Source organism: Phyllobates terribilis, unplaced genomic scaffold (genome assembly GCF_046119375.1).
Source record: "Phyllobates terribilis strain yellow unplaced genomic scaffold, ASM4611937v1 Scaffold_3__8_contigs__length_932513732, whole genome shotgun sequence".
NCBI classification, from domain to species: domain Eukaryota; kingdom Metazoa; phylum Chordata; class Amphibia; order Anura; family Dendrobatidae; genus Phyllobates; species Phyllobates terribilis.
The window spans coordinates 878,603,126-878,625,916 of NW_027362763.1; the positions used below are offsets into that span (position 1 = coordinate 878,603,126).

A 22,791-nucleotide genomic window follows, 5' to 3' on the forward strand; every position below is an offset into this window, starting at 1 on the left:
GCTGGAACTGGGTCATTAGTCAAGGTGGAAGGAATTAGGAACTGTTTCAAATATCAGTCAATACTGCAACAAAGCCTTCAGGTCTCTGCTAAAAAGCTAAAGATGAATTTCACCTAGTAGCATGACAATGACCCTAAGCCTAACTCCATATCAGCAAAAGCATGGCTTTACGAACATTATCAAAGTATTAGGTTAAGGGTGCGCATTATCATTAGGTGTGTGCATTACCACATTATTTTAGTTCTTTAATTTTCTTTTTCCACCCAAAAAGATTTCCGTTTTAACAGCCATTTTAACGGAGGGTGTGTAGACTATTTATATCCACTGTATATTGCCCCATTTACTTTAATGGAAGCTTAATAAATATATATGCTGTATAGCTTCCCCTTGTGGTGGCTGTATGCAGTTGAATTCTTTGACTTTTTTTTTTGCTACAGTACAGACCAAAAGTTTGGACACACCTTCTCATTTAAAGATTTTTTCATTCACACTGAAGGCATCAAAACTATGAATTAACACATGTGGAATTATATACTTAACAAAAAAGTGTGAAACAACTGAAAATATGTCTTATATTCTAGGTTCTTCAAAATAGCCACCTTTTGCTTTGATGACTGCTTTGCAGTGTGAATGTACAATTTTCATAGTTATGAAAATACAGAAAAATCTTTAAATGAGGTGTGTCCAAACTTTTGGTCTATACTGTATATTTTTTTATTTTTGCCTAATTTCAAATTATAACTAATATAAAACTTAAAATATAAAATATCTATTTATATGAAAAAATCTATATCCCTAATCATTTAAATTGAATCTATTACCAAGTTTTTTCTACCCCATCTGATAGCAGCATGATGTAGGGACAGATACCCTGATTTCAGCCATGTGTCACGAACTGAAATTTTTTTCTACAGTTTTGATAAAATCACTGTTTTATCTGCTACAGATCTGTCGGTTCTCTAAATGCTGAGCTTTGTATAACCCTGCCCACACCACTGATTGGCAGCTTTCTATGTACACTGTGCATAGGCAGAAAGCTGCCAATTGGTGGTGTTTGTGGGGTTATACAGCACGCATGAATATGGAGGACTACCTTGCAGCAAGATTACTAGCCCTCTAGTGATAATCTCCTGCTGATAAAACAGTGATTGTTTCAAAACTACATTACGCAGTTCAGTAAGTGACATCTTGCTGGAATCAGGGTCTCTTTCTCGTCATTACGCTGCTCTCAAATTAAATGGCAAAACTCTTTAAGTGGGAGAAAATAATCTCCCTAATTGGTCAGCCATACAAAGCCCTTTCCCATGACACTATACCACTTCCTCAATCAAGTAAAGCGACACGTAACTTAGATTTGCCATGTATAATACCGTTGTGAATTTGTATGGCAGAACCTCTTGAGACATAACTGCCTGAGGGCAAATGCAACCTCCGCACCCTGTACAGCTTTACCCCTGAGTTCTGCTAGTGCCAATCCCTGTGGGAGCAGAGCAGATATATGTAGCTAAGTCATTAAGGAAAAGAACCACTTCCAAAAGTAATTATTTTTTTTACAAGCAGACAATTTAGGAAGAAATCGAGGTTTACTTTAAAAGCTGTAATCCATTTTTACTGTGGATGTATAATTTAGAATAAGCGGCTATTATGATGAACTGTCACTCTGGACCACCATTATTACATGCTTACAGCTCATTTTCCACATTAGCGTTCTACAATTAGAATTCAGTCTTCATTCTGTTTACACAACCGACAAGGAAAAACAACAATAGGTGAAATCCTTGTATGCATATATTATGGTGAATGCCGTGCAGAGTGAAATAGATGATGATAGACTATAATGTGCTTCCAGACTCTTTCCTATTTTATAACTTGCAGTTATATTGTGTTTGCTGATAGCTGCCTGTCACCCCATTGACATTCCATACTGATGTACTGTCAGAGGGCCTAGCACAATCCTCCAGCATGCACATGCAACGTGTAGAATGTATCATTAACATAAGAGCAAGATTTACGTAAAGATAATAAGTAATGATCAAGCAACTGAAACGTACAGTAGAACAGTTTCCACGCCATGACTTGTGCAGAGCTTAGCAGAGTGGTGTACCTGCTGTCCTAGTAATTGGTAGGGGTCTTAAGTTACGCTTTGTTAGGGTATGTGCATATGTTAAAGAGGTTGCCCACTACTTTATCACTGATGACCTATCCTTAGGATAAGTCATCAATGTCTGATAGGTTGGGGTCTGAAACTCGGCACCCCGTCGATCAGCGGTTATCAGTGTCGGCGGCCGGAAGTACTCACTTGCGGAGCTGCTCCATCTTCTAATAGTGGCCTTGGCCGGTTACTGCACTTCCGCCTCTTATTCAAATCAATAGGGCGCAAATGTGCAGTACCCTGCCGCGGCCACTATCAGATGACGGAGCAGCTCCGCAACTGAGTAGCTCCAGCTGGCGGAGACACCGAGAGCAGCTGATCGGTGGGGGTGCTGTGTGTCGAACCCGGACCGATCAGACATTGATGACCTAACCTAAGGACAACCTCTTTAAATACTTGCAGCAGAAATTTCAGCGCCAAAAACGCATCCCTTGGTAGATAAAACACCAAAATACACACGCTTTTTATGCGGTTCTCCCCCTATTCATTAGAATGGGGGAAAAACACTGCAAAAATTGACATGTGACAGGTTTTATACTGCTTCAAATCTGCAAAGAGAAATAAAGCAGGAAGTGCTTGAGGTTCCAGAAATGTTATTTACTTTGTTGGAACTATAAAATGCAGGGTTTTTTTCAGTGGCAAAAAAGCAGCGTGTGAACAAGTCCTTAATGTTTGACTTAATTACAAAGGGTGCTCATGATAGTCTAAACCAGTTCCCTGGGACAGCTAAAAAAATGTTCACATGTTCCTTCAAGGTAAAATAATGATGGGTAATTATTTTATGCTATCGTAGTCTTCACACTTACGTGCTGAAAGCAACTGCGGACACTTGGCTCAATGTTACTTCCACCAAAAGCAGCCACTTCCCCAAGCTGGCGAGGGATCTGAATGGCATCATGAAGCAGTAACCCCAGCTGCTTTTGGTCACACGTGTCGGCTGCTCCAGAAACTTCCTTGAAAAGATCTATGCAAGAGAAAGTTAATAAAAGCATGTTCAATTTAACTCCATTAACAACAATATTAAGACAATGTCAAAGAATAATACAAGAAGAAAAAGTAACACTGGATATAAAATCTAAGCAAAAATGTTTTTCTTGGGATCGAATGTGCAGAATCTCAAATCTCCAGCAGATAGATTTGTTAATTATGACACTTTTTGGCATACCTAAATAGGATTAATTTGGCGTCGTGCACACAGTTTGAGGATATTTTTAAGTGGATCAGCTCCAAAAACATCTGAAAAATTGCTTAAAAAACTCTTCTTCACTTTTATGGTAAAACCACTTTTGCTATTAATTTATTCAGTATTTTGAAAATGTTGAGTTGTGTCCAATCTTTATTAATGACGTAGTTGATGGGATTGAGAGTAAAGTGTCAGTCTTTGCTGACGACACCAAACTGAGTAGGATATTAAAATATGATCTTGATACTACGATATTGCAGAACGATCTGGTTAAGATGACTGAATGGGCAAACACTTGGCAGATGAGGTTTAATGTAGATAAATGTAGAGTAATGCACCTAGGACGGAGTAATCCTATTGCTGCATACACATTAAATGGGAGTATACTCAGGATTACAGAACAGGAGAAGGACTTGGGTATTCTAGTTACAAGTAAACTGAGCAGCAGTACTCAATGTCAAGCAGCAGCCACAAAAGCAAACAAGATTTTAGGATGTATAAAAAGAGAAATAAAATCCCGCAATCCTAATGTACTGTTACCCCTTTATAAATCACTGGTGAGGCCACATCTGGAATATGGGATCCAGTTGTGGGCTCCACATTTTAAAAAGGATATTCAGAAGTTAGAGTCAGTTCAAAGGCGGGCAACTAGATTATTACAAGGGATGGAAGGCCTCTCATATGATGAGAGGTTGAAAAAGTTAAGCTTGTTTAGCTTAGAAAAATGACGCCTCAGAGGAGATGTCATTTATATGTATAAATATATGTGTGGTCAGTACAAAGGACTGGCACATGACTTATTCCTTCCAAAGACCATACTAAGGACCAGGGGGCACTCATTATAGGTGGAAGAAAGGCGATTCCGGCACCTAAACAGGAAAGGGTTCTTTACAGTTAGAGCAGTCGGACTGTGAAATGCCCGACCACAAGAGGTAGTGATGCCCGACACTATAACAGCTTTCAAAAAAGGGCTGGATGATTTACTCGATTCACATAACATTGTGGGTTATAGTTAAATTAGACAAAATGTTCCACCTATAGTAGTACAGTTAGAACGGTAATAAAAATTAGATAACTATTATAATTAGGTTTGATCCAGGGTTCTAGGACTGATCGCCGTTTCTCAGGGTCAAAAAGGAATTTTTCCCCTGTGACACAAATTGGCTGAAGGTGTCCTGGGTTTTTGCCTTCTTCTGGATCAATAGATTTAGGCATAGGGATTTTAGTAATCACAAGAGTAATACAAAATCTAAAACTAATTAAAAAAATTAAATTATAAACGGGTACATTTTTATTGTAATAGTGCAGCAATAAGAAAAATGGTAATAATACATTTGTGAGGCCTAGTCCCAGTAAGTTAGTGTGTTAGTGTAGGGAGTACAATTGGGGGAGAAAGGTTGAACTGGATGGACCTAGGTCTTTATTCAACCTACGTTACTATGTTACAATGTTAAACAAAAGGACATTTATGTCACATCTTTGAAGTGGCTGCTGATCTACTCCAAACTCAGCCCCAGCCACTCAAAAGATCAAAAATGCTTAAGGAGAAAATAAACTTACAAAATGCTTCAAAAATCCACTTCGAGAAATGCTTCCAGAAAAAGAAACTCCTCTGAAAACCATCCAGGGGCATGTACATGTATACATGGTGTCTTTTTCAGGCGGATTCTGGCTGAAGATGTAGAAGAAAGATGCCGGCGGTGGAGCCACTGAGAAAACGACTGCAACACCGCTGCCGGAGCCGCTTCAGGAAAAAAGCCGTCTTTTTCCTGAAGCGGTTTTGTTAAAGAACATTCTGGCAGCCTCTCTACTGTATTAAAGACCTCGCGTGCCCATACCCCAAAAAAGATTTATTTCCTTAAGCAATTTCCACTTGAAAAACTCGTCGTATTTGAATGCCTCAAAAAACACTCAGTGTGAACATAACCTAAGAATAAGCATAAATTTCTTCAATTATAGAAGAGTCAACAACAATTTTATTTTTGCTCAACCTTCCATAATTGAAGGAAAATGCACGTAAAAATTTGGTAACTTAATATAAGTCTGTAGTATTATCTATTCTTCAGATATGCAATCTAGTATTTCCTTTAGCTGCCGTCTGACTTGTGCCCTATAGCGGAAAGCTGAAATGAAGACGGCACATCTGACCTACTATTTTCATGTTGAAAGCGGAGGGTGAAGGCACAAAAAATAGAAACACAGAAAAAATCATGCTTGTGTAGCTGCTGCTTTTATTATTGATCTCTCAAAGGACCCTACCAGACGGCAGGTGCTAATGGACAAGAAATAGTTTCTCTAAGGAGGTAACCTTTCCAGTCCACATGCTTTACTCTGTGGAGATTTAAGAAAGTATAAAAAATGTTTTTTTCCTTAAAAAGGTTCAAAATTCTACAATGATTAGTTCCATAATATATATTTTATTCTGCCTACCTGAAGCCACCACGTATGCTGTACAGTGCATAGTGAAAGTATTTGGCCCCCTCAAACTTTTCTACCTTTTGCCACATTTTTGGCTTCAAACATAAATATATAAAATTCAAATTTTTGGGGGGAAGAATCAACAACAAGTGGGACACAAACGTGAAGTGGAACGAAATTTATTGGATATTTTAAACTTTTTTAACAAATTAAAAACTGAAAAGTGGGGCGTGCAATATTATTCGGCCCCTTTACTTTCAGTGCAGCAAACTCACTCCAGAAGTTCAGTGCGGATCTCTGAATGATCCAGTGTTGTCCTAAATGACTGGTAATGATAAATAGAATCCACCTGTGTGTAATCAAGTCTCCGTATAAATGCACCTGCTCTGTGATAGTCTCAGGGTTCTGTTTCAAGTGCAGAGAGCATCATGAAGACCAAGGAACAAACCAGTCAGGTCCGAGATACTGTTGTGGCGAAGTTTAAAGCCGGATTTGGATACAAAAAGATTTCCCAAGTTTTAAACATCTCAAGGAGCACTGTGCAAGCGATCATATTGAAATGGAAGGAGTATCAGACCACTGCAAATCTACCAAGACCCGGCCGTCCCTCTAAACTTTCATCTCGAACAAGGAGAAGACTAATCAGAGATGCAGCCAAAAGGCCCATGATCACTCTGGATGAAGTGCAGAGATCTACAGCTGAGGTAGGAGAGTCTGTCCATAGGACAACAATCAGTCGAACACTGCACAAATCGGGCCTTTATGGAAGAGTGGCAAGAAGAAAGCCATTTCTCAAAGATATCCATAAAAAGTCTTGTTTGAAGTTTGCCACAAACCACCTGGGAGAGACACCAAACATGTGGAATAAGGTGCTCTGGTTAGACGAAACCAAAATCAAACTTTTTGGCCACAATACAAAACGATATGTTTGGCGTAAAAGCAACAAAGCTCATCACCCTCAAAACACCATCCCCACTGTCAAACATGGTGGTGGCAGCATCATGGTTTGGGCCTGCTTTTCTTTAGGAAGATGGTTAAAATTGATGGGAAGATGGACGGAGCCAAATACAGGACAATTCTGGAAGAAAACCTGTTGGAGTCTGCAAAAGACCTGAGACTGGGACGGAGATTTATCTTCAAACAAGACAATGATCCCAAAAATAAAGCAAAATCTACAATGGAATGGTTCAAAAATAAACGTATCCAGGTGTTAGAATGGCCAAGTCAAAGTCCAGACCTGAATTCAATCGAGAATCTGTGAAAAGAGCTGATAACTGCTGTTCACAAATGCCCTCCATCCAACCTCAATGAGCTTGAGTTGCTTTGCAAGGAAGAATGGGCAAGAATTTCAGCCTCTCTATGTGCAAAACTGATAGAGACATACCCCAAGCGACTTGCAGCTGTAATCGCAGCAAAAGGTGGCGCTACAAAGAATTAACTCAAGGGGGCCGAATAATATTGCACGCTCCACTTTTCAGTTTGTAATTTGTTAAAAAAATGTAAAATATCCAATAAATTTCGTTCCACTTCACGATTGTGTCCCACTTGTTATTGATTCTTCCCCAAAAAATTAGAATTTGATATCTTTATGTTTGAAGCCAGAAATGTGGCAAAAGGTAGAAAAGTTCGAGGGGGCCAAATACTTTCACAATGCACTGTACATGTGTAACATTGCAAAGTATAGGAGAAGCTTTGCAATTTCTTTTTCCATACTGGAAAAACACTGATGGCACACTGATCCAAACCACTGATGACACCGGTATGGTTTTGTCCGGTATCGGTTTTATACAGACATGTAAAAGGGGATTTAATAAGGACAGAATTATACCACTCCAATTAACTATAAAGAGGTTGCCCAGGCAAAATAAATCTTTGCCCAGGAGAAGGGATATGTAAAAAATAACAAACCTAGTCCTACCCACCTACCATCACCCACCTGAATCCAGTGCTAGTCTGCGCAGAAACAGGAAGCAGTGATGTCTCCATTCGACCACCGGTCTGTGAGTGACTGCAGTGGTCAGGTGACTTGAGCAGTCCTTCATTATAAATCATCTGATGACACGCTGCTCCAATCACCTGACCACTGCAGGCAGAGAGGTCTGGCAGCTGGTGGAAGGGTGACATCACCACTATCTGTCTATGGCCAAACCTCTGCGCAGTCTATGCTGGATCCAGGTGGCGGCTGGTAGGTGGATATTACTGAGTCAGTAATTTTCGGACTATCCAATCCCCTGTGCAAAGTTTTATTTTGCCTGGACAAACCCTTTAACAAAAAATACGTCTGTTATACATTCTAGCTTCTCCTTGTGTTGACTGCAGACAATCAACATTTTCTGCTGGAAGCTCCTAAATCAGTGAGGTGTGGCAAAACACCTATGCTCATGCAGATTAGCGTATACATCAAACGTGTGTGTTCAAATTTTAATTGGGCAACGCACTGACCCATGTTATTCAATAGTGCTGTTTCTTCTCGGTGCAAATGACAGTGAGAAGAAAATTGCAGCATAGGATGGGACTCATGCATTCAAGCCTATGGGAAAAAAAATCGTATTCCACATGGAACATCTGAGTGGCATCCGATTTTTAAGGATGGATTTCTATTATAAACTTAAGAAACTGCCCATGATCCTGTACATGTTTTAATGTAGTTGTATGAAAATGGATCGCACACAGATAGCACACGAACGTAAAAAAAAACAGACACATGATGACAATCAGATGTAAATTGGAAAAAAAATCAGGATGAGTTTCTGGAATTAACTTGGGTGATTTTTCATATGCTCGTCTGCAGCCGCCCTTAGAGTAGAGCAGCTCTTCTGGAATCTAGGATACTCCAACCATACTCAACAGGGCACCCCTGATTTCAATTGCACTGTATGCTGGAGAGTCCTAGAAATTCTGACATCTGAAAATATCAAGTGCTAAATGTGTCATTGATTATGAATCTATAGGGGCTATGAAAATGTTCTATATATCAGGGATGTAAAGCAATGTGCAACTGGTAGTGGCATACAGCTACATACACAAGTGGTCAAAATTGTTGGTACCCCTTGTTTAAAACCCGCAATGGTCACAGAAATAACTTGAATCTGACAAACGTTATAATAAATTAAAAATCTATGGAAATGAACAAATGAAAGTCAGACATTGCTTTTCAACTCTGCTTTCAAAGAATTTAAAAAAAAAATTAAACTCGTGAAATAGGCCTGGACAGAAATGATGGTACTCTTAACTTAATATTTTGTTGAACAACCTTTTGAGGCAATCACTGCAATCAAACGATTCCTGTAACTGTCAATGAGACTTCTGCACCTCTCGACAGGTATTTTAGCCCACTCCTTATGAGCAACCTGCTCCAGTTGTCTCGTGTTTGAAGGTTGCGTTTTCCAGACGGCATGTTTCAGCTCTTTCTAAAGATGCTCAATAGGATTTAGGTCAGGGCTCATAGAAGGCCACTTCAGAATAGTCCAGTGTTTTCCTCTTAGCCATTCTTGGGTGTTTTTAGCTGTGTGTTTTGGGTCATTATCCTGTTGCAAGACCCATGACCTGCGACTGAGACCAAGCTTTCTGACACTGGGCAGCTCATTTCTCTCTAGAATCCCTTGATAGTCGTGAGATTTCATTGTATCCTGCACAGTTTCATGCTGTGCCAGATGCAGCAAAGCAGCCCCAGAACACAACAGAGCCTCCTCCATGTTTCACAGTAGGGACAGTGTTCTTTTCTTGATATGCTTCATTTTTCCGTCTGTGAACATAGAGCTGATGTGCCTTACCAAAAACTTCCATTTTTGTCTCATCTGTCCATGGGACATTCTCCCAGAAGCTTTGTGGCTTGTCAACATGTAGTTTGGCAAATTCCAGTTTGGCTTTTTTATGATTTTTTTTCAACAATGGTGTTCTCCTTGGTCGTCTCCCATGAAGTCCACTTTGGATCAAACAATGACGGATGGTGCAATCTGACACTGATGTTGCTTGAGCTTGAAGTTCACCTTTAATCTCTTTAGAAGCTATCCTGGGCTCTTTTGTTACCATTCGTATTATCCGCCTCATTGATTTGTCATCAATTTTCCTCCTGTGGCCACGTCCAGGGAGGTTGGCTACAGTCCCATGGATCTTAAATTTCTGAATAATATGTGCAACTGTAGCCACAGGAACATCAAGCTGCTTGGAGATGGTCTTATAACCTTTACCTTTAACATGCTTTTCTATCATTTTCTTTCTAATCTCCTGAGACAACTCTTTCCTTTGCTTCCTCTGGTCCATGTTGAGTGTGGTACACACCATGTCACCAAACAGCACAGTGAGTATCTGTAGCCCTATATACAGGCCCACTGACTGATTACAAGATTGTAGACACCTGTGATGCTAATTAGTGGACACAACTTGATTTAACATGTCCCTTTTGTCACATTATTTTCAGGGGTACCATCATTTCTGTCCAGGCCTATTTCATGAGTTTATTTTTTTTTTAAATTCTGTGGAAACAGGGTTGAAAAGCAATGTCTGACTTTCATTTGTTCATTTTTATAGATTTTTAATTTATTATTACTATTGGCAGATTCAAGTTATTTCTGTGACCATTGTGGGTTTTTCTTTCATTAGAGGGGTACCAACAATTTTGACCACGTGTGTATATAGTATCATGCTGGTGATTGCTGTAAAACAAAAAAAAAAAGTTACATTCAGTGATTTAAAGGGGTTATCCAGGACTTTTATTATTTTTGCATATGGCGCCAAGAACTGACAGGCAGGTAGTTATTAGCTACCTGCTTTTTATACCGAGCACTGATGTCTCATGAATCACAGCAGAGACCACTCCTGCTGGAGACTCTGTGGCTCCTCCTGATATCCTGTTGACAGAGCAGCCTCTTCTCTTGTGCTCTACTGTGTCGACAGGGCGTCACTTCTGATGTAATGCTGATTAACAGCCAACTCCCCACTACCTAACTGCGGGGAGCAGGCTGTCAATCAGCATGACGTCTGCAGTGAACCCCCATTGAAAGATCAGAGTGTAAGAGGAAGAGCTGCTCTCTTGAAATGAAAAATGGGAATTGCCAGCTGAGCAGAGATCATCACTGTGCAGAACTGACAGGTAGTTAGCAACTATCGGCCAGTTAATTCTTACCCAATGCACAAAAAAACAATAAAAGTCCTGGATAATAAGGAACACAAATACTACCCATCCAGCAAGATAATGCACAAGGATTACCCTTGTTTGTATACAAAAACAGAGATAACATATTGGGCCAGATTTATGAAATTCAGACTCCCTAAAATTGGTCAACATGCTCTATGTTTAGCATGGTGGTTCATGCTGGAAAAATGTAGTGCTTCTTTACATACTTCCAACCAACGTTATACAACCCCTTGGTTGGCCTATTTTAGACTTTCTTAAAGGGAATCTGTCAACAGGATTTCATGCCTACATCCCCCACAAACTATATGATCATGTAGCTCTTTCAAAGACAAGTCCCGCAACACCTTTACATGGCCAGTCCATTCCTCCATTATGGAGAAATCAGTGTTTGAATTGATATGCAAGTGAGGTTGTAGATCTGAAGGCTCAGTCACTCCAGCTCTATTATTTTGCCTAAAGTCACACAGCATAGAGGCAGCCAGTCAGTCCGGAGGAGATGATGCTGGTTGGGAAATAGAGCTGGAGCTACAGAGGCTTCAGATCTACATAGGCATTTGCATATCAAGTCAAACACTGATTTCTCAGTGAAACATGATTAAGGCTTTCCCTACCTGAAACACGTTGTTTTTATCCATTACCATGACATTTTAAATTACCGACAGAAGTGTTTTCTACTCGCACCAATAAAGAAGAGTTTTGGAATTTCCATAGAGATTAATCACTTTCTTTCTTGCAATTATATGTAAACATGAAAAAAACTCTAAAACTATCAATTTTATTCTGATTCTTTTTAAAAAACACCAAAAAACTCTTGTGATGTGCGAGTTAAAAAGTTCATCATTATATCGAAATCCATCCAGTATCCCTTAGGGACTATTTTTCAAATATGAGACAAATGGAAGTAGATAACCAGACATGGGCCAGTAAAGTCTTAAACATGGTAAACATTCATATACAATATACAGTAGACTTAAATCTGCCCTATCATAAAACGCCTCAACTGATACTGCCTGTCATGGAGGTTGGCACCCTACTATTCAAATTTGGCGCCCCCATTCAATGGTGGCTGTCCCTCACTTTCCCTGTTAAGCCCTGATAATGTGGGTTATAAACAGGTAAGGAGTGACTGTCTGATCTAATACATTTTTCATACTGTGCTAATAGATAAATAAAGAGAGTACAACATGATGGCAAACTTATCTCATATTCTGGAAATCGCCCCAAAGCGTTTCCCCTTCCTGTAGGTTCATCAGGATGCCAAATGTACAGGACTCCAGAAAGTCATGAGATCAATGAAGGATGTAGCAGGCTGTGCTGGTATATGCTATGGCTGTGTTTAAATATCGTGCTCAATCATAGCCCTGTGTATCTCGTACATCCACTTCCAAATTCCTCCTCCCTTCCTTGCGTTGCCTCCTGTCCACAAGATGATACTGCGCCTGCCCAGTTCTCAGGACGCTAGAGGTTGCGTCTCCAACAGGCAGCACATAGACGTCATTTCCCCTGCCGGAAATGACGCTTGCGTTCCACGATGGCTCGCAAGGGGGGCGGCTAGATTCGCACATGCGCCCCACTGTCACTTCCGGAACCGCTATGGTGCTTGCGTTCCAAGCTGAGGCGCAGGAGACAAAAGAGATTACTGCGCATGCGTCACGCTAAGATACCTGCATTCCACACTGAGGCGCAAGGTAATAGAGACTTCTCCGCCTACGCTCATTCCAGGCTTGATAATTCTAACGATAAATACCTCTTCATAGCCAAATTATGAGGCCAATGAATACAGAAACATGGGCAACCGCCTATTACTTATTAATATTTGCAAACAATACATTTACCAGATATAGTTATATACAGTTATATGAAAAAGTTTGGGCACCCCTATTAATCTTAAGCTTAATGTTTTATAAAAATTGGTGTTTTTGCAACAGCTATTTCAGTTTGATATATGTAATAACTGTTGGACACAGTAATGTTTCTGCCTTGAAATGAGGTTTATTGTACTAACAGAAAATGTGCAATCTGCATTCAAACAAAATTTGACAGGTGCATAAGTATGGGCACCCTTATCATTTTCTTGGTTTAAATACTCCTACCTACTTTTTACTGACTTACTAAAGCCCTTTTTTTGGTTTTGTAACCTCATTGAGCTTTGAACTTCATAGCCAGGCGTTTGCAATCATGAGAAAAGCTACTTAAAGTGGCCACTTGCAAGTTGTTCTCCTGTATGAATCTCCTCTGAAGAGTGGCATCATGGGCTCCTCAAAACAACTGTCAAATGATCTGAAAACAAAGATTATTCAACATAGTTGTTCAGGGGAAGGATACAAAAAGCTGTCTCAGAGATTTAACCTGTCAGTTTCCACTGTGAGGAACATAGTAAGGAAATGGAAGAACACAGGTACAGTTCTTGTTAAGGCCAGAAGTGGCAGGCCAAGAAAAACATCAGAAAGGCAGAGAAGAAGAATGGTGAGATCAGTCAAGGACAATCCTCAGACCACCTCCAGAGAGCTGCAGCATCAACTTGCTGCAGATGGTGTCACTGTGCATCGGTCAACTATACAACGCACTTTGCACAAGGAGAAGCTGTATGGGAGAGTGATGCGAAAGAAGCCGTTTCTGCAAGCACGCCACAAACAGAGTCGGCTGAGGTATGCAAAAGCACATTTGGAGAAGCCAATTTCTTTTTGGAAGAAGGTCCTGTGGACTGATGAAACAAAGATTGAGTTGTTTGGTCATACAAAAAGGCGTTATGCATGGCGGCCAAAAAACACAGCATTCCAAGAAAAACACTTGCTACCCACAGTAAAAGTTGGTGGAGGTTCCATCATGCTTTGGGGCTGTGTGGCCAATGCCGGCACCGGGAATCTTGTTAAAGTTGAGGGACGCATGGATTCCACTCAGTATCAGCAGATTCTTGACAATAATGTTCAAGAATCAGTGATAAAGTTGAAGTTACGCAGGGGATGGATCTTTCAGCAAGACAATGATCCAAAACACCGCTCCAAATCTACTCAGGCATTCATGCAGAGGAAAAATTACAATGTTCTGGAATGGCCATCCCAGTCCCCAGACCTGAATATCATTGAACATCTGTGGGATCATTTGAAGAGGGCTGTCCATGCTCGGCGACCATCAAACTTAACTGAACTGGAATTGTTTTGTAAAGAGGAATGGTCAAAAATACCTTCATCCAGGATCCAGGAAATCATTAAAAGCTACAGGAAGCGACTAGAGGCTGTTATTTTTGCAAAAGGAGGATCTACTAAATATTAATGTCACTTTTCTGGTGAGGTGCCCATACTTATGCACCTGTCAAATTTTGTTTGAATGCAGATTGCACATTTTCTGTTAGTACAATAAACCTAATTTCAAGGCAGAAACATTACTGTGTCCAGCAGTTATTACATATATCAAACTGAAAAAGCTGTTGCAAAAACACCAATTTTTATAAAACATTAAGCTTAAGATTAATAGGGGTGCCCAAACTTTTTCATATAACTGTATATATACCAAGCCACCTGTGGCCTAGGAAAGTTCTAGAGCCTATAGGGACCATGGAGATGAGGAGGAAGGGAGGGGGTAGGAGGTTTTTTGAGATCACTCAAAGAGATTGGAAAAATAGATGTATATGAATTTAATATATATAGATAATATTCCCCCAATGGAGAACCTCCAACTTGGAGGTATAGAGAAGACATCCTCTCAACAATGTATCCTCATTATACAGAACATGGGTGGAAGCAGACCAACCAAGTAACAGGCCAGGCAGTACATACGGGCAGAGAGACAGGCGCATGGTGAGGCTTCTACAGGAAGCATGTGTAGGAAAGCTGCTCATTTAGCCCCTTAGGGGCCACAGATTTTAATCTGAAAATCCATTCAGTTTCATTTCTAAGGATTGTCCCATAGACCAAGACAGGGTGCTGGATGCAGGGATGCTTCCCAAAACACAGACATAGACACATGTACAGCATCCTCATCTACCTCTACCTCACGATTGTCTTTTTTAGGAAGGAGAGCACCTCTAAATTACGATCTGAGAAAAAGACCTTGATGGATAATGGCCAAATTATCAATCTGATCTCGTATACACTCTCAAGGGAAGAGTATTTGGTCCTACAAAAAGGGCTAAACTATGTGCCAACCAATTCATTTAACTGTTTTGATTGGGTCAAGGATATCAACATCTTTGGACGCAATCTAAAATTTAAACACAGCCATAGCATATACCAGCACAGCCTGCTACATCCTTCATTGATCTGTATCTATGCTCATGACTTTCTGGAGTCCTGTACATTTGGCCTCCTGATGAACCTACAGGAAGGTGAAACGCGTTGGAGCGATTTCCAGAATATGAGATAAGTTTGCCATCATGTTGTACTCTCTTTATTTATCTATTAGCATAGTCTGAAAAATGCAGTCACTGATTACCTGTTTATAACCCACATTATCAGGGCTTAACAGGGAAAGTGAGGGACAGCCACCGTTGAATGGGGGCGTCAAACTCGTATATTAGGGTGCCAACCTCCATGACATGCAACATCAGTTGAGGCGTTTTATGATAGGGCAGATTTAAGTCTATATAGTATATGAATGTTTACCATGTTTAAAACGTTACTGGCCCATGTCTGGTTATCTACTTCCATTTGTCTCATATTTGAAAAATAGTCTTTAAGGGATACTGGATGGATTTCTATATAATGAACTTTTTAACTCACACATCACAAGGGTTTTTTGGTGCTTTTTAAAAAGAATCTGAATAAAATAGATAGTTTTAGAGGTTTTTTCATGTTTACATACACTTTAGTTACTTCTACCCCAATAGAGTTTTTGGTATTTTCTTGCAACTACCGACGTCTAAGACACAGACGCCTTCTCTGCTCCGGATATCTAATAGTGCATGCAGGTGAGCTGGTCCTCATTTTTTCACTGATTTCTCAGTAACTGAGGAACGAACTAGCCATGTAAAGGTATTGCTGGCCTTGTCTTTGAAAGAGCTACAGGCACATAGAAACAGTGTGATATCTTGCTGACAGATCTCATTTAAGTTCCCAACTTATTACATTGCATATCATTAGCAATTTAATAAATATTTAAAAAAAAAGAGAATTTTCATAAATTGGACACACGTTTTGTGCAGTATGGCTTACTATCTAGGCCAGCTTGTTTATGTGAGCCGAGGAAAATGTCAGTGTGTGCCAAGGAATCACAAGAAGTCAGAAGATTAGCATATTCTTCATTCTTTACTGATCCTCCAACAGCTCTACAACAACACTAAACAATGCTATACTGACACGAATGAAACAAAGAAAAGAACTAATGCTATTATGGATACAGAATATTCAAGAGAAAAAAAAGAGAACATTCATATTACTATAGTGTAAAACATCACACTGCAGGGGTAATGACGGCCCGGATCTAAGAAGCCTAATAATCCCAGTATCATTAGGTATTTATGTTTTCTATGTACCACAAAGTAGAAAAAAATAAGTGATTTTATTTATTTTTTCAACAAATGTTGTCATTGTTAATCGGCGTAGGCACTTCGACAACTCAAACGTACATTATAAAAAATATGAGAACCCCTGAACTATGGTGCATGAGTAATACATTTTATTATGACACAAACAGAATTCTATACAGTTACAGTGCCTCTCACAGTTATTGGCACCCCTTCATTTTTTTCATAGACTGTACAATATCTTCAGAAATAAATGGAAATGTACCAAAGTTATATCCTCAAGATTTATTAATTAGTGGTTCAAAGTAATACAGCAATAAAACATTGTTTTTCAACTTCCATGTTGCAATTTCAAAGAAAAAAACAGAATAAACAGTATGTACATAAAGGTACCCCTAATACTTGGTTGCACACCCTTTGTCATTTCTGACAGCCTCCAAACGTTTCTTGCAGCCATCTATAAGCTTCTTGCACTTCTCAGATGGAATTTTCTCACACTCTTTCTTTGCAGTTTGTTCAAGCTCTTGAATGTCTGCAGGGTTCTTTTTCCCAATGGCAGATTTCAGCTCACCCCAAAGATTTTCAATGGGATTGAGGTCAGGACTCATTGCTGGCCATTTTAAAACAGTCCATTTTTCTTTTTTAACTATTCCTGTGGATGTGTGCTTTGAGTCATTGTCTTGCTGGAGGACACATGTTCTACGACTCACGCCAAATTTTCTTACACTGGGTAGGACATTTCGCTCTAAAATCTCTTGATAATTCTCTCATATCATGATTCCTGTGATACGGTCAAGGCCTCCAGTATCAAACACAGCAAAGCAACCCCACAGCATTATGGATCCTCTACCATGCTTAGCTGTTGGTAAGGTGTTCTTTTCCTTATAAGCTTCATTGTGCCATCTGTAAACAAACTGTTTTTTACAATGCCAAAAAGCTCTATTTTTGTTTCATCTGTCCACAGAACATTTTCCCAGAAGGATTGTGGTTTGTCAAGGTCCGCTTTGGCAAAGATCAGTCGTTCCTTTTTATGTCTTTTCTTCAACAATGGTCTCTATCTTGGCCTTTGCCCATAAAGCTCTGCTTGGAATAGTGTGTGGCGTATGGTACTTGTTAAAACCATGACCCAGACTATTCCAGGTTGGCTTTCAGGTCTTTGGATGTTTGACGTGGTGTTTTTTCTACCATTAGCACCATCCTTCAAAGACATCTCTCATCAATTTTCCTCGTTCCCCCTTGTCCAGGGAGGTTCTTGACGGTTCAATGCTTGGCAAACTTAATAACATTGCGCACTGTTGAAACTGGGATACCAAGGTCTTTGGATATGGCCTTATACCCTCTTGTGTTTGCTAATAACAGCAGTTCTGATGTCCTCAGACAGCACCTTTGTCTTCACCTTTGTAATAAAGGAACAGGGCCTACTATGTGGCTTTTTAAAACACTGAAGACATCATTCATTGGCTAATTCATGTCACATGGGCACCGACAATTAATTACAGGTGAATCGCTTTTGTGATTTACCACAGGCGAGTCAAAATGTGTTTCCATACTAAATTAATGGAAAGGGTGCCAATACCAGTGACACAGCAAGGTTTAGGTTTTTCTATTTTTCCCTCCAATTGTTTTTTGTTTTAAATTATTGTTTATCATTTGCTCTTTTGTATTCAACACGAGTTCTCTATACAAAAAACTTTCACTTGATTAATTTTTTTCAGGAGATATTCCACATTATGTACTTAAACTTCATCGGTGCCAATAACAATGAACAGGATTGTATTTAAGCTTTCCAACAGCAATTACTAGATATCTGCATGACTAAATTGTAGTCTAAATTGCCACATTCCTGGCGTATAGTAGCAGATATTGTAGAATTGTCTTTGGCTTCTCTCATTGGTATAAATGGGAGCGGATTGATAAATGTGTACTGAAACACACACAACTAATTGTATGTCAGCTCTTTTATAAACCTGCTGGAGTGAGAAATAAACACTTATATGTGTATATTACACAGCTATGCAATAGGTAACATTAGATAATATATACTAGATAAAAATACTATCATAAAGAAACTTTGTTAGGATATATGGGATTAATGAGGCATACTTACATTTGTATTTTTCTTCTAATAAACCCTTAGATAGAGATATAAGACCAATCTTCAGAGATTGCACCCGAATCTTCCCAGTTCGACCCCTGTAAACAACACAAAATCTGTCAATATCTGCTATAAATTTCATATGTTTCATTCACAACTTGAACAGTTTCTTAAGTTTGTGTTATAAATCACATTATAAGAGGACCTATCAATAGGATATTCGGCTCCTAACTAAACACATGAGTGTAAAGCCCCTTTAATGATTATTACATTCAGAATTTGCTTGTATTTTTTGGGCATTTTCGAGAAATCCACCCTTGAAATTTCTATTGCACTACACTTCCAGCTCTGCTGTGCTCTTTCCCTTTTCCCCACTCACCACAGGCCTCCAGTCTTTAATTGACAAGTCAATCTTCTCTCCTGCTGACAGGTCCTCTTTAAGTTGACAATTGTGACACTGATTTACTACTCATGGACAAGCCGTGAGACAAGGTAGTCAGGAGGTCTGAGATCAGATACCAGGAGGGCTCGTGGTACAGAGGGGCAAGACAAAAGGCGTGGTCAAGCAACAGCGTCAATAGCAATCAAATGCCAGTAGGGTACGTCAAGATAAGTTATAAGAGAAATGGATAGTCAAAGGACATGTCCAGGGTCAAGTACCTGAGTTCAGAGAGAGTCAAGAGCAAAAGGGATAACACATATCAATAGTCAAAACAAATCCAAGGTTGGGCAACAAGATCAGGAAATCAGACACAGAGCAAAGCACACATATCACAGAGCAAAGCTACAGCTGACAATGGTCTGCTCATAGCTAGTCAGCTAAATAGCTAGCAAATAATCAAAAATGGGAGACATCTGGAGTCTGCAGGCTAGGCCAGATTGAGCAGCAGGGCTGTCAATAAAAATGCTGAAAGCCCAGCATGACCCAGCCTCAGATTGGATGACTGGGATATCACTCACAATACTGACAGCCCAGCACGCTCTAGATCCTATAGGGCAGCTGAGCCTTCACTTACAGCGTCCCTAGGCCACAGTGAGTGATGAAACCGTGACAACACTATTGAGGACAACCCCTTTTAATATGCTAAATTAAGTAATATAAATATCATAAGTTCCTTTTATATGATCCTCCTATATTAGTCAAAATGGAGAACTACTAACAAAACAGGTGCAACATTGCGTCTTGTTGCTGTGCACACTGTATGACCTGTGACATGAAACGGTCTTCCACAACCTCAACTTTGTAGCAGTATTTGGCTGCTCCCCACCCCGTTTTAAGCCTCCTACACATATGTTTCTGTTTTAGTTAATGACTTTGTATCAACCTATATATGAAAATGCTGATCATTATCATTGTTTGGTATAATTGGTTACACATTCATATGACTATAATCCTACAACATCCCTGACTTTGTGCAGGTGTACCTAGAAAAAGTAATGCTATTTTGAAGGCAAAGGTTGGTCCCATCAACTATTGATTTGATTTCCATGTCTTTTTTGTTCTCTCACTTCTTATTTTGTTAATTGATAAAAATAAACTATTAATCAATAATTCTTATTTTGTATCATTATTTACACACCTGCTTAAAAGTTTTGAGCAGTACTATGTACTCGTATGTACATATGAAATTATTATGTTACTTTCACAGGTGTGATCTGCTGCAAAGACAAGGAAGCAAAAAAGCAAAGACGAGCTGTGGCCAGGAAAATTTGTTAAAGAGAATCGGCTAGCAGGATCATCCTTCCTACGTCGTCTATATGGGCATGCAGGTCATGGAAAGGTAAATAAAATTATGCCTTGAAATCTGTGATCTGATGTTTTATTCCAGACATATCCACAATTTTCATAATATGTAAATGAGTTGTTAAAATCTATGGGCCGAACACTGATCTCCTTGAGAATCTGCCTCCAGAGCTTAGACCAGAAAACCACTATAATATTATAAACACTGTTCGCCTTTATTATTATACAGTGTCCTCCCTTATTTTTACACAGAGCACCTGAATCCTCTGTATATCGTTTGTATCTGTTTAGTATTTGCTATGGACTCATTTTGGGGCGTAATGAATAGGGTCATATACGCGTAGCTATGAATCAAATGCTATTAGTTTGGGGTTGTATAAATGTCTAATTCCTAAGGAAAAAAATTGTGCAGTGCGATATGCAAAATGTTGTTTTTTTTCTTAACTGGAGGTGGGGACATAATCTGCTTTATCTTCCTAGAGCACCAAAATACCATGCCCGGGCCCTGGTGTATATGATTACCAATTTATGTAAGTAATACTATGATAGCTACACATTAAAGTTATCAGCAGCAACAGCTGAAGTATTTCTAAAAGCATTTGGACTATAAACTAGCATCCACTCCTTGAACAGTTCACAATGCTGCAATTAACATATTTAATACATTTTTAAGTGATTTAGATCCTGCGCTCTGTAATAGCTTCCTAAACTTCTAGTGGAAGTGATTAAAATTCATCCACAGGATTGTTTATACAGCGCTAAACTAAAAAATATTCCAGTGCAAATTCAGCAGGACTGTAAATGAACCTTTACACTATAATATATTTGGAAATTCAGTACAAGATTTATTTTACTCACTTATGTAGCGCCAGTAATTCCACAGAGCTTTACAGACATTATGGGCACTGTCCCCATTGGGGCTCACAATCTATATTCCTTATCAGTATGTCTTTGGAGTGTGGGAGGAAACCAGAGAACCCAGAAGAAACCCACGCAAACACGGGGAGAACATAGAAACTCCTTGCAGATGTTGTCCTCGGTGGGATTTGAACTCAGGACCCAAGCGCTGCAAGGCTGCAGTGCTAACCACTGAGCCACCGTAAGATAAGTAAGGCCATGTATCTGTGCAGACACTCATCTTTTAATGTAGATGATACATTGTAAATATCTACGTTTTATATTATGCTGCATGAATGCACTTTTCAGAATTATTCTAAGAAGTTCCAAACCATTGCTAGACAGCCACATCAACCGCTTTACCCAAGATCTCTGAGAAAAGAGATGCTAATTCACAATATGAATAGAGCTTAATTCAGGCTACTAATAGGCACTGTGGGGCAAAGGGGAATTTTAGTGGTGATAACGGCATACACTAGTTTACTGCTAGCTGACCAAGTCACATATGTTCCAATTAACAGGTCCATCTTCATAACAGTTGTCCAGAGCGATTTACACAATGTATAAAAAGGATATTCTCAAGTTTGCAATTAAAGAGCACACAACTCCTGATTTGCTTTGCTTGTTCAGCATCGAGGAAGTATAAGGGCACGGAAGTTTCTAGATCCAGCTATCTGGCCAGCTTCAGAGCAGCGCTTGCAATCTCTATAACAAAGAGCTTGTAAGAGTGCACTCCTTGCCTAGGAGACTGGACACACAAAGGTCGCAGAGGTGGCCGGTAACATAAGCAATGAGAAGCACACCACAGAAATATAGATCCCTCCATTCTTGAGAAGGTAGAGGATTTTTAATAAGAGGTAAATTGCTAAGATGCTTGATTTTAAAGACACCTTGAAATTTTGCAAATTTATGATTAGAAAACCCCTTTAAGTTCAGTGCTGTGTAAGGGGGTGGCGGAAAACACAGGAATTTGCTTTTCGGTTTTATACACCACCCCGTAAGGAACTATATAAAGGGGTTTTCAGGTCTTAAACTACTCGATGTGGCTGCGCTCTGTGAGGATTCTCCGGTGTCGGCGCCATGAACGACAGCCATGTGACTGCAGCTATTCGATACACATACTCTCGGCCACAACTCAAATACATGGGCATGGCCTTGCTCAATGAAAGTGTATTGAAAGAGGCCGGAAACAGTCTAGTCGGATTGTGGCCAGGAATATGTATATCGCATACTTGCGGTCAGATAACCGCCGTTCCCGGCACAGACATCGGAGAATCCTCACAACTCACAGTGCGGGCAAGGTGAGTATTTACAAGTCTGTAGTCATATTGAGTGACTGCAGACTTGTAGTTTAAGACCGGACAACCCCTTTAAGCATAACCCAGTATTGATGTGAACATCAGGGCATTGGAGGGGACCACTGATATAGAGTGAACTAGGGTGAAGCTGCTTTATTGTCAGTCTGGTACATATGAAGACAGACGATCCTTATATTGGCAATGTATTTTCATACAATTTTATCTCATTTTATAAATAATGTGATAAATAAATAATCTGCAAATCAATTAATTACAAAATTATGATGTCTTACCCCTGAAAAATCATTCCCATTCCCAGGCAGGTTCTCAATTCAAGACATGCAAGCCATCAGACAACTACTGGAGCAATCCTTGCTTGGAACATCTACAGTACTGGTAATAGGCT

At 39.6% G+C, this 22,791-nt stretch overlaps 1 protein-coding gene across 6 annotated transcripts in view; it reads right to left on the reverse strand.

Moving 5' to 3' along the window:
• UTRN (utrophin) overlaps positions 1–22,791 on the reverse strand; it is a 768,906-nt gene that overhangs the window by 87,052 nt on the left and 659,063 nt on the right. For all 6 annotated transcript variants that reach the window (XM_073672652.1, XM_073672651.1, XM_073672650.1 and 3 more), the window contains 2 exons: positions 18,459–18,544; positions 2,959–3,116 (listed from right to left, as the gene is read on the reverse strand). In XM_073672652.1, the coding sequence (XP_073528753.1) occupies positions 2,959–3,116; positions 18,459–18,544 (244 nt within the window). The remainder of the gene's footprint in view (positions 1–2,958; positions 3,117–18,458; positions 18,545–22,791) is intronic.